General features: G+C 24.0%; 2 protein-coding genes across 2 annotated transcripts in view; both read right to left on the reverse strand.

Annotated features, from left to right (window-relative positions):
- The window catches only part of LOC129612476 (calcineurin-binding protein cabin-1-like), a 52,352-nt gene that overhangs the window by 4,225 nt on the left and 35,192 nt on the right, over positions 1 to 12,935 (reverse strand). The gene's annotated exons all lie outside the window — the stretch shown is intronic.
- On the reverse strand, positions 5,309 to 6,660 carry LOC129612478 (trypsin alpha-like). The gene has a single exon (XM_055526093.1). The coding sequence runs from the start codon at positions 6,591 to 6,593 to the stop codon at positions 5,502 to 5,504; it is 1,092 nt and encodes a 363-aa protein (XP_055382068.1). The 5' UTR covers positions 6,594 to 6,660; the 3' UTR covers positions 5,309 to 5,501.

The following is a 12,935-nucleotide window of genomic DNA, read 5'->3' on the forward strand; positions in this document are numbered from 1 at the left end:
TATTTAACAAATGTCACTGCTAAATTAGTATTTTACCTATAAACCTTATTAAATTCATTCTAAAATATGAGACGAATCATACAAAAAGATGCAGACCACTCAAAACCCTATCCTAATAGACGCATCATATGAGAATGGAACAGGCAATCATCACATGTGATCAAAGCGTTGATAGTCGTGCGACATAAAAACGATAAAGGGATAAAAAGACACAAAAAGTGACGAGTTTTGGTACGAATTGACAGATTTATAACAAGTTCAGTTGAGTTGTAAAAAAAGCAAGCTATGAAAAGCAAATCTGCATTTATAATAAAAAATTATTTTACATAAAGTTGGAGTTACTTTCTAAAATTGATTAAGCTTTCAATTTATTTTTAATTTATCATGTTTATTATTAAAGTATAAAAAATTTTTAAAACAATTGATTTTAAGACTCAACAATGCACAATAATTGAAATATAAAAATTTTACTGACGCTCATTTTCTATTTTTTTGTAATTCCAAAACACACCGATCAAGAGCAGCGTATAGTTACAATATCAGTATACCAACTTACTAACGCACAATATTTTCTCACGTGACAAGGGATATACGTTAGTTATCAGCACAGTGGTGTTAAATTTTCGATTGGCAAGTATCAAAAATTAATGTATGAAACTTAATTTTTTAAAAATATTTCATACATAAATACATAAATTTTTTCCTTACCTAATATTAAAAAATCACAACCACAATAAAATAATACTGTGAAAATGTAAAAATGAAATTTCATCGAACCTAATAAAGTTGCTCTTTCAATTATAGCATAATAATTACTTATGATCAGACATTTTTCTTTTTCAATGAGCTTAACTCATAGTTTCATAATAATCTGGAACAGTACAAATCATAATACAAATAGCCTCATTCCGTAAATAATAACTTCATTCAGATAAGTAATTTAGATTATTTTGAGATCTCACAAATTTCGCATTAAATCTAATAAGATATACATAATATGTATGCACACACATATCGTGTTTAAAATACTGTTGTTCCCAGTGACAAACATATATTTAGTACGAAATTGCATTAAGAAATAGTAATAAAAATTGGTCGTTTGAATCAATTTGTTTTAACACATTAAAAACTTTTTTCCACAATATAAATATTTAAAAATTATCGTACATATAGTTATTTAAAATAATCTTCATACTATTGTACAAAATTAAAAAACATTTAAATCAACCACATACTTGAACTCACACATTTATAGTAACATAATAAAAATATTTTATGAATGAAGTTGATTTTACATTAAACTAGCAACATTATTTTTTATTGCCTCTAACTATAAACGGTTTTTTTTTTCGCTTTAACTTTCTAAATCAGGGATGGCGAACCTAATTCACGCGTGCCCATGGTGGCACTCGTCTCTGCTTTCCCTGGCACGAGCTAATAAATACTTCAGTGCAAAATTTTTTATATTTCCGATATTATATTTGCTTAAAATATAAAAATTATATTTGCTAAAAATTGTTTCCAAAAATTTTTTAAGTGAAACCTGTGAAGCCTGGTTTCCTTTAAAAACAACTAATTATCATCCTGGTATTGATGACTTAGCGGCAGCAATTCAACAACAAAAATCTTTTTTTTTTAACCTAATGGAAACTTCTTCATGCAACTGCAGAACAGATGGATGACGTAATCAAAGGAACGAGTTTTGGCACGCAGCCCCATAAAGGTTTGCCATCCTTTTCTAGATTATTGCCCATCTTATTCTACTATTTGAGAACATGCCTGTGTTGCCTTATTTAATACCTGCGTTACAATATTCCAAAAAAAAAATTTTAATTTTGCATATATCAAGGATTATGTTAGAGTGATGGAACCAAAATAACAAAAAAAATTACATACACAAAATCTAATTGAAATTAATGGGTCCAAAAACTTCCCATCCAAAACTCAACAAATTATTTGTAGGAACCTATAATTTTCTCATTCTTCAGATCCAATTTTTTTGAATTATTAATAAAAAAGTAATTATGAATAAAAATGAAAATTATTTTAAGTAAATTAATACAATCTTTTTAAAACTTAAAATTATGAATGAATGAATAATCCAAATTCAATACTCAAATTTTATCGAATATAGGTATTTAAAATATCTTCCTGTTATATTTCAAAGATCTGTTATTTTAAAATTGCTTGCTCAATTATTCAATTCCAGAAATGAAATAAGGTTTAAAAATAAAAATTAAATGTTAAATTGATTTTCATTTTTGTCTTGTGTTTTGTTAAACTATACTATAACGTTGAAATGGCTTTATATTTTATCAACTTCACAATAATAAAGCTATAGTAAACTGAAAGCTATTGTAAACTGAAAAATTTAATAAAACACTTTATTCCAGTTGCGGTCAATACTGGTTTTATTTAAGAATTAAAATTCTAATTTTAAAATTAAGGTACGAACTCTTTGAATTAAATTTAATTTCGAATTAAAACATGAAATCGTATACTGAATAATTGCATAATATTTTTACACTTTGTCAAATTTTGATATTCCATTTGAGACTGATATGTAATTTTAACTTGAAAAACTCATTAGCTTGAAAAACTTTGAAAATCATATTTATTATTTAGTTTGTTAAGGAATCTTATATTATTTTTTAAACCGAAAATTATTATTATTTAACCGAAACATATGAATATTTAATCAAAATTCTAATTCTATTAACTTGGATTTAATAATTTTTGGTTTAAGATTTCTGATTATCGTATTTATTCATGACGTAGAATATCCAACTTTCTTTTAGTTCAAATAAATTTGTATAAACGGTTGGGAAATTTTCTCTTGCACAACCTCTACCCCAAGATACAACACCAATTAATCTACCGCCAACGCTAACTAATGGACCACCTGAATCACCTTGACACGCATCAATTTTCCCTTCCAAATAACCAGCACAGAACATTCGACTTGTAAGTGATTTATACGATCTCTTGCATTCTATTTGAGGTATTATTTTAACGTAAGCATATTGCAATTCATGTATACCGCCTTTTCTTCCTTCTTGAATACGACCCCAACCAGATAATAAGGCATAACCATAATTTGACGGAGGCTGATTTGTAATTTGTATTGGCTTAACATCATACTTTTCACTAAAATAATATTTACTAAAATCAACAACAGTCCACATTAAGCCAATGTCATAATCAAAAGTTTTTGGGTCAAATTTTGCATGATACACGGCTTTTTTCACTCGAGACTTAATAATATTCACAAATCTATGCTTATTTCCAGCTCCAATAACAAGTTCTGATGTCTTTTTCCCATGCAAACAATGAGCAGCTGTCAAAACCCATTTGGGTCTTAAAATTGATCCAGAACATATAAATACATTTCCATGATTAATAAATAATGCTACTTGATAGGGATGATGATCTTCAGTTGTTGTACCATTAACAACACGTTTCACACGATAATTAACTGAAGAGTTTTCAAATTTTTTGGCAATCGTACATTTAACAATTAAAATAGTACAAAAAATTAAAATTACAAATAAATTTAATTTCATTTTTTCTTAAACTAAATAAAATTTTTCCGTATAATGAACAACAATTTCAAACTTCTATTTTAGAATAAAATAAAAAATTTTAAAATAACGAATATATTATCCCTTTTTTTAAATAAATTTGAAATTTATATTTTTCCAACCAACATAATAAACCACATGATTTTTTAATATTTAATATTCCATTCTAAATTGAAATTAATTATGATAGTTTTAGTATGTGAAAATTTTGCAAAAAAAACACTTTAGACTCAGTGTTAACTTATGATTGTTTCGTGCAATTCAAAACTAAATTTATTTTTCCATTTATTTAGGAATTTCGTATTGGATTTCTTAATTTAAAAAAAAATATAATATCTACTTATTAGTCATTTTACCGATTTATTTGAATATAGAATTCCCATTCTTAATATTCATGTACTTGGATACTATAACAAATATATAAAAATTTTCTTATGTATAAAACCCAATTTTATGATAAATCATGAATTAATTCAATGAGCTCAAATTAAATATCCCAATGGTTTTGTTTAATACATTTTAACACAATTTCCTTGATAGCGAATGCGCAAAAATGAACTTGAACTCAGATTTTCTAAGTACATGAACTGTATTAAATCACTTGACGTTATTTTATTTAATACGAGTATGTAATTTATTAAAAATAAGTTTAAAATTCATGTTTCATAAATTAAAAAAATTCAATAAAATATTTTAAATTTTGAAAAATTTAAACGTTTTAAATTGAATTTGATTGCAAAACAAATTAAGATGTTACCAAAATAAATGAAAAATTTCACATAATCACTTATATTTTTCTACATGATTTCCAAAAAAGCTATCACATAAAGGCTATACACATAATGTTAATTATGATTCCGTAATTGCAAGCCAATATACAATATGGCTTGAAGTTACAGAAAATAAAAGCTTTCCATTGACTATTTCATTTCGAATTCAAATTAACATAATGTAGACTCCAACCTAAATACATGTATTTCAATGAATTCATGAAGTAATTGTCCATAAATATAGTTATGGACAATAACTTCAAATATTCTTCCAAAAATTAAAGCTAAACTTAGAACTGGTTAATTTAAATATAGAAAAAATGGAAATAATTGTAAGTAAAATAAAAGAATTTGCCATAAAAAAATGAAAATTTTTCTAAAAAAGTTCAGTTACAATACCAGAATTAATCTATTTAATACAGCCAAAAAAAAGTCAAATATAAAGAGGTACGTTTTGGAAAAAGCGCATTTGGATTAGCGACAAATTTAAGGTTATTTCTTTCTAAAAAATTTTAACTAACTTTGCTTTAAGATATGCAAAATTTTCACAAATATGGTTAAATTCAAAAGTTCAGTGAAATCATCATCCTGATTGAAAAATCGTTCCGATTGGCAATTGACTTGTTTAAAATATAAAATTAATTGGTTATACTGAACGCTTTTGTAATATTTTGAACATAATTTGAATTAGAAGAACAACGAGTAACACTTGAAACGCAAGTGTATGAGGAATAGATCTTTAAGGTTCTCCATTCTGGAATCTACAATCTACAATGTGTACAAGAAGTTAAGAGATAATTTATTTTTAAATTACATTTTAGAAATTGCTTATATTGCGTAAATGTTGTTACGACTTTTCTTAAATAAACTTTATATTACCAAAAATAAATCGCAATTCAATTCAAATTTTAAGTTATAAAATGAAAAGCAAATAAAATTTTTATACGAGTATATATGTACAATATTCGAGTTTTAATAAAATTAATTTACAACATTATATTATTTGACTAATAAATTTATATTATAATTGAACAAGAATCATTTAACATATTCCTATTTAAAAAATAACAAGAACAAAATAAAAATCATTTTAAACAACTAAAAAATAAATAAAAATTTCTTAAATTATCTTTTTACATTAAATTTAAATTTAAAATAGAAAATCTAATAAAGTTTTTAACATTCTTAATTTTTCAACATCGTTTGTCTCATTCTCATCATCATTGTTAATTTTTCTACTGGTACTAATTTTATTCTTTATAAGATCTTCTATTTCACTTTCATTAACCTCAGATTCAAATTCGTTATTGTTACTAATACTATTTAAATCATCTATTTCATTTTCACTTGTTGTTTTTGTTCTTTTATTCTCAATATCTCTATTAAAATTATTGTTATTTTTATTATTAACAGGATAATCATCATCATATTCTTCGAATATATAATCAATCCAATCTCTTAATTTATATAAATTTGTGTAAACACTTGGTAAATTTTCTCTAGCGCAACCTTCACCCCATGATACAATACCAATTAATTGACCATAACTAACTAATGGTCCACCAGAATCACCTTGACATGCATCAGTTTTACCATCTAAATCGCCAGCACAAAACATACGATTTGTTATACCATCATTTAATTTTTTACATAAATTTTGTGGAAATATTTTTAGTAAAGCATATTTTAATTTTTGAACACCACCTTCTTTACCTTCTTTTGTACGACCCCAACCAGAAACAATACCATAACCATATGTTAATGGTGATTTATTTGCTATTTCAATCGGTTTAATATGATATATTTTACTATTAAAATATTTACTAAAATCAACTGTACTCCTCAATAATGCAATATCATAATCGTATGTATCTGGATCATATTCTTCATGATAATAAGCATCATCAATTAATGATATAACACCACCTTTTGATCTATGATTACTACCAGCTCTTATAACCATTGTTGTTATATCTTCTTCATATACACAATGTGCAGCTGTTAAAATCCAATTTGATTTTATAATTACACCAGAACACAAAAATACATCACCATCAACAAATATTGCAACTTGATAAGGATGATGTGCTTCTTTAGATCTACGTCCATTAACAACACGTTTTACACGGTTATTATTATTATTATTTTGTATTGTTATTGAATTGTCAAATTCGAATTCTTTTCCTATTGCATAATTAATTGCTAATATAAAAATTAAAACTTTACAAATTTTTAATTCCATATTTTGTAACTTTTAATTTTTTAAAATAAAAATTGATTCTTGTTTATTATTTAAAAAAAATTTTCAAACTTTTTGCGTAAATGTTTGACAATTCCGAATTTCAATAATCGACTAAAGTGCTACTATAAATTTCTAATAAATTATATATATAGACTTAAATTGATCAATGATAGTGGGGTTAATCGGGAATAATAAATCATTAAAATAGACTTAGATATGTAAATGCATATATAGTCTTAAAAAAATATTATAATCTTACTTAATTATCATCGAAAAAAGCTCCGATCTCTTTGCAAATGAAATCGGAAAAAACAACAAAACTACACATAGATACATATAACATCTCCTGTTTGTGAGTACAAAAAGCAATCGTCTAGTAGATTGGCGTAAAAGCAAAAATCATAAAATTTCCAATTTCAATTAAAATTATTTTCTGTTTTTTTTTCATTCTAACAATATCTATTTAATTCATACAGCTTATCTTGTTTCGAAACTCTATAATTAATCACAACTTTAATTGGAATTAATAAGAAATTATAGTAAACAGCTCTAAACATTGTTCGTTTTGTTGTTTGTCATTCTATTCTCAAGTTCAAGTTTTTTTTGCCTATGTTTTTCCGCGGAAATAAAATATGTATTGAGAGAAAACCCGTATATACGCATTCAATTACATTTAAGCAAATAAGGCTCTTCCCAATAATATGACGTTTCTAAATTAAAAAGAATCATTGAACATATTCCTATTTAAAAAATAATTAAAACATAAAAGTAAAAAAAAAAAATTTACAACTTAAACGACTTAAATTGTTTGTTGTCACAGAAGCGCAAAATATTCAATTAATAAAGAAATATTTCTAGTTTTGCTTTTGAAAAATGTGAAAAAAGCTTTTAATTGTTAATTTTTTGAATTTGTTATTTTAAAGTGGAGACAAAGAGTCTAGCATTTTTGTTATAGATGCTTTGAAATTGATAAGTAAAAAAATCAAGGATATAAGAAAAGCGTCTTTCTTTAAAAATTTATTAATGGTGTATGTGCAATAAAAATGTTCTCCAACAACTTTGATTATCTATAAATTACAAACTTTTTTTATTCATAGTCACGAATTTTAACATACTTAGGATTAAAATTATGTTTTTTATACATAATAAATATAATTTACCTTGAGTGCAACAGTAATAAAATTAAATTCAGCTAATCTTAGACTTTAATTATTGAATTCAGGTTTTTTCCATATACACAATATTTATATATATATATTGCGACGCAGTTTTATATTAGATTATCATATATGTATACGATTTATCTTGATATATTTGCATTTCTTCAATTTGGTCAATACAAATTATGAATTAAGCTACTAAAATATATTTTTAAGCAATACAACAACTCAAAAAATTAATTATGAGTAAATTACAATGAAAATATGTAGTGTTCCCTATGATTATTTTAAAACTTTCAATGACATTGACATCTATTTATCATTTCTAACAATTTGGTATCATTTCACATTATAAAAGTTTGTTCTTATAAAACAGCAAACAACAGTTAGCCTGTGTCAATCTATGAATTTTAAAAATTTTTTATTTCATTCAATTAAAAGTACAACAATTTTTTAATGAATTTATTAAATTCTATCTATTACTCCCTTTTGTTTTCAATAAAACCCACATACGTTGACAAAATATTTAAATACATACAAATATGTATATATAAATTTTTGTAATAGATATAGGAATACTTTATGTTAATTTGTATACTAAAAGACCACAAAATCTACAATTTAAATTTTCTACATAAAAACACCTTTTAGAAAATTTCCATATACATATTAAATAATTTCATATTAGTCATTTCATTGATACTGATGAAAATTTTCAAGTAATTAAAGATTTCAATTAGTATATATAAGCGCGTTCTTAGTGTGGTAAAATGATTTATTAATTTATTAATATTTTAACTCTAATATGTCAGATTAATTGCTCCGTGCTATTCCAACGCTATTTAATTGGATACAACTAGATATAAATTGAAATACATACTTATATTTGCAATATTATAATCTCTGCTTCTGAGACCCTCATATAATATATAATAAATGTGTATACATAATTGTAGTTATAGCATTGCATATGCAGTATATGTATTTATTTGTAAGTTAATTAAATACAAACTAAATTGTCTTGTGCAAATTACAATTGAACAGACGTTGGCTGATTAAATTTGATATAAAAATTCTTATGAATGGAATTTTTTTTTATTGTAATAACAAAATGGTAATAATTGAACTAGCATGATTGAATATTTTAAGATTACTTAATAAAATTTGTTAGACCTTTTTAAAGATTAACATATTGAATATATAAATCATAATCTAAAATCATATAATATAATATTAAAAGTTAAGGGGGGAAATTTTTGTTAAAAAAAATTTATTTTATACTAGGCTGAAGAAGCATTATGTATGGAAATGATTGTTACAATGTAATTTTAGTAACTTTAAAAGAATAAAAATATATCTGGGAAATGAAACGAAGAGGTTCGGCTGAACTTAACAACACACTTTATATTGAATATACATTATATTTTAATTCAATCTAATTCATTTATTTCAATATAATTATTTAAATCCGAAAATAAGAAATACGAAAATTAAAAATATTAAATAAGAATCTTAACTTCACTTTCCGTGAAATTTATAGAATTGAAATTAAATTTACTATAACATATATTTATAATATTAAAAATTAAAATACTAAATTTTTAAATTGCTGTAGGTATTTTCCAATCATTATAGTTATAATAAACTACTTGTATTAATTGTATAACATTAAACAATGAAATTGAGTTAAATTGAATCATAGTTAAATGGAAAAATAATAAACATTATAATTTTGTACAGTTATCGAATTATCGATTAATTAAAGTTAAATTATAAAGTTAATTTACAAAAGTTAAATAATAGAGAAATAAATTTAATTTTTTAAATTTTCCATTGTGAGAAAAATATCATCACAATTATATTCAGCCTAATTATTATTAAAATTTATTCAATATTTTTTTATATTAACACATTACAAAATACTCTTAATAAAGAACCAACAAATAAAAAAATATATTTTAAAAAACTTTATAATTCAAATGAAATTTGTCATTATAATTTGTCATAAAATTTCTAATTTTTATTGGCAATTTGCAACTTCAGAGCTACCTTTAAGATGCTTTAAATAATTACACCCTTAACCTTTCTGCAATATTTTCGATATCTCTGATTTTTAAACTCCTTATATTATCAAAAAAAGTAGAAAACATAACACGCATATTTTATTCCCCCAACATAAATATAAAATTTAAAGTAAATATATAATATCTACATAAATAGAAAATAAAAACAAATCCATTAAATTTGCATTAAAATTGGTCTCAAAAGTAAAATTTAATCAAAAACTATCTATCAACATAATAAAAAATAAGGTGAATGCTCCAAAAAAAGAAAATCCTATTTTTATTATCGTACTTCCACTACTTTACACCTATTACAATTCTATAAATATATTTATTTTCATATAACATAATATATTTACACAAACGTGGGTCTAGCACTTATAGCATTTATATGTAAATAAATTTATGTGTTTTATACAAGAACATACATATATTTGTGTAATGTTTTATATAATTTTAAGGAGACTTTTGAACCTATTGACCCTTTTGATACCATTGTTTATTGTGAAATTTATGCAATCGACCTATTTGCAATAAAACCGCTTGTAAAGCACTAAAACATAAAAAGAAAAAAAAAGAATCGATAATTAAAACAAGAAAGATTTATAAAATTATTTTATCATTTATTCAAAAAAAAAAATAGAAGTTAAAATTTAAAATACAATAATAAGTATGACATTCCCTTTCCTACTATTTGATCCTTTTATAGGGTTTCTATTAGTCGCACATATAGGAATAATTCAAATAAGTCATCAAAACTAAAACTATTATTGAAAACAGTGAAAAACAAAATTTTTGAGCTTTAATTTTCCCGAGTATAAAAAACAAGACGAAAAAAATCGTACATATAAATGACATTAAACAAACTGAAAGCTATAAAAACATCATCATCAACATCATTTGATAATACATTAATGAATTTATTTGAAATAACACATTGAAATAATACATGAAGTGAATTTTTTTTTACTACAATGGTATGTGAAAATATGTGTGTGCTAAGATTTATTTTAAGCTTCCATTTATTTAGTTTAAATTTTTAATTATGCAACGGATATTATGTTGAAATAATTCTCTTACTGCCAATAATATTCTCTATATGTAATATTGCATATTTTTCGGATGATACTTGAACTAATATATTTTTATTTTTCATACACGCGTATTAATATAAAAGATGCCGTTAAACTCCGATCGAAGTTTTTGAATTCCTATTTTATGATACGTACTATTATGCTCCTTCTATGTTTTATATACTTCTTGCTTCATATGCTTTTCAAATTTCCAAACATGATGCAATGAACTATGTCATTAATTACTTTGAATTTATACCAAATTAGTAAACTCTTCGCAAAAGAATTGGGAGCCCTGTAAAATTATTTTAGAAAACAATTGAATGTCAATAAAATGATTAGAATTTTAGTGCAAATTGGTGGCTCATCCTAATAAACCTATTTACAGTTTCTTTGTAATTATAGTTTAAAATTGTATCTAATATATCTAAGTTCTATTTCTGAGCTGCAATTTATTTCTGTTTTTATAATTCTGAGCTGATTTGCATATTAAAAGAAATAACTTTTGCTATTCATATTTTATTTTTTTGATCTCTCTTCAAAAGTGCTCCGTTTTTGATTTTTTCAATCAAATGTTCCTCTTTTAATAATCAAACGACAGACCTGATTAATATAAAGATTGATTTAAATTGATAAATAATTTAATTGAATTATAAGGATATTTGATAAAATGACTACATTGCGCTTTTAATGTTACATTCCTGCTTTTAAAATGAAATTCAATGAAGCATAATATGATACCTAAAATATATATAGTCGATAAAAAATTGACATTTTTTAATTTTAGAAATTTGAATAAACTTAAAAGAACAAGGAATTAAAATTACTGAAAATTTGTTCTAGTAAAATTAAGTGTGTTACAATACTAACAAACCGTTAAAATTTAAAACTGATCTAAGTTAATATGTTAGAGGACAATCACTTTTAAATTTGCGAAAAACCGATTTGGGAAAAACAGATTAGCTTGAAGCGTGGTATATGCTGATGAATTTTTTCCAATAAAGCAAAAATACTTTTCAATCTTTCTTTGTTTCAAAATTTTTTAATGGCATTTACTTCAAAAACAATGTAAAATTTCAACTTTCTTCTAATTAGTGTATTGTACAAGTTTTGTAAACAGACGTACATGCGGGCAGACAAAATAAAATTAAATGGGCAAATCTTTTTTTCTCGAAATTTACAGAAAACATTCAAAATAGTAAAAGCTGAATGTCCAGAAACTACCGCTATATTGTTATTCATTTATTTTTTTTATTTCAAACTCTTTTTCTATACAGAATTTTGTATAATTTTATTCGTATTTTAAAAGGAATAATATTTACATGTCATTAAAATTATTGATAACGGAATTTTTCATTTTCTATGATTGCAGAAATTCGAAATTACTATAATTGTTATATATTTTAAGGGGAAAATTTTTTGAACACTGTCATAGTTTATTTTGTGTCATTGTATTTTAATAGTAAACACTTACGTATACATATACATAGTATATATATACATAGTATATATATACTATGAGCATATACATAGTATATATATACGTAGAGACCACTACTCTTGTATTACAATATTACTGTTACTGCACAAGCGCATTAAGTCACAATACTTCACTATCTGAGTGAAAACATACTACCCACATAAATTCTTCTCGCGGCATTTAGTTTTTATTAAAACTTAAAATATCGCTACTTTAACTTGTGCACATGCATATATATATGCGTGTAAATGTATACCGTATGTGAATAAATCTCAATTTTTCTCGTTTTATTCACTTTTTCCATTAAACAAAACAAAAAAAAAACCGTCTGCAATTAGTTATGATTTATTTTTTTATTTTGATATGTGTAGGTGGATTCCTATGATATTATCAGTGACCGTTATCTTAGCTCAGTGATGTTGTTGATAAAACTTCGTTAGTACGTTAATCTTATTATTAATGATTAAATCTTTGATTTAAATATGAAGCAATGGAATTCAACTTATTTAAATTTGATAAGACGTTCTTTTAAATTAAAAATTATTTTTAAACCCATTTGCCTACAT

The sequence above is a fragment of the Condylostylus longicornis genome, unplaced genomic scaffold (assembly GCF_029603195.1).
Source record: "Condylostylus longicornis isolate FDR11 unplaced genomic scaffold, ASM2960319v2 ptg000072l, whole genome shotgun sequence".
NCBI lineage: Eukaryota > Metazoa > Arthropoda > Insecta > Diptera > Dolichopodidae > Condylostylus > Condylostylus longicornis.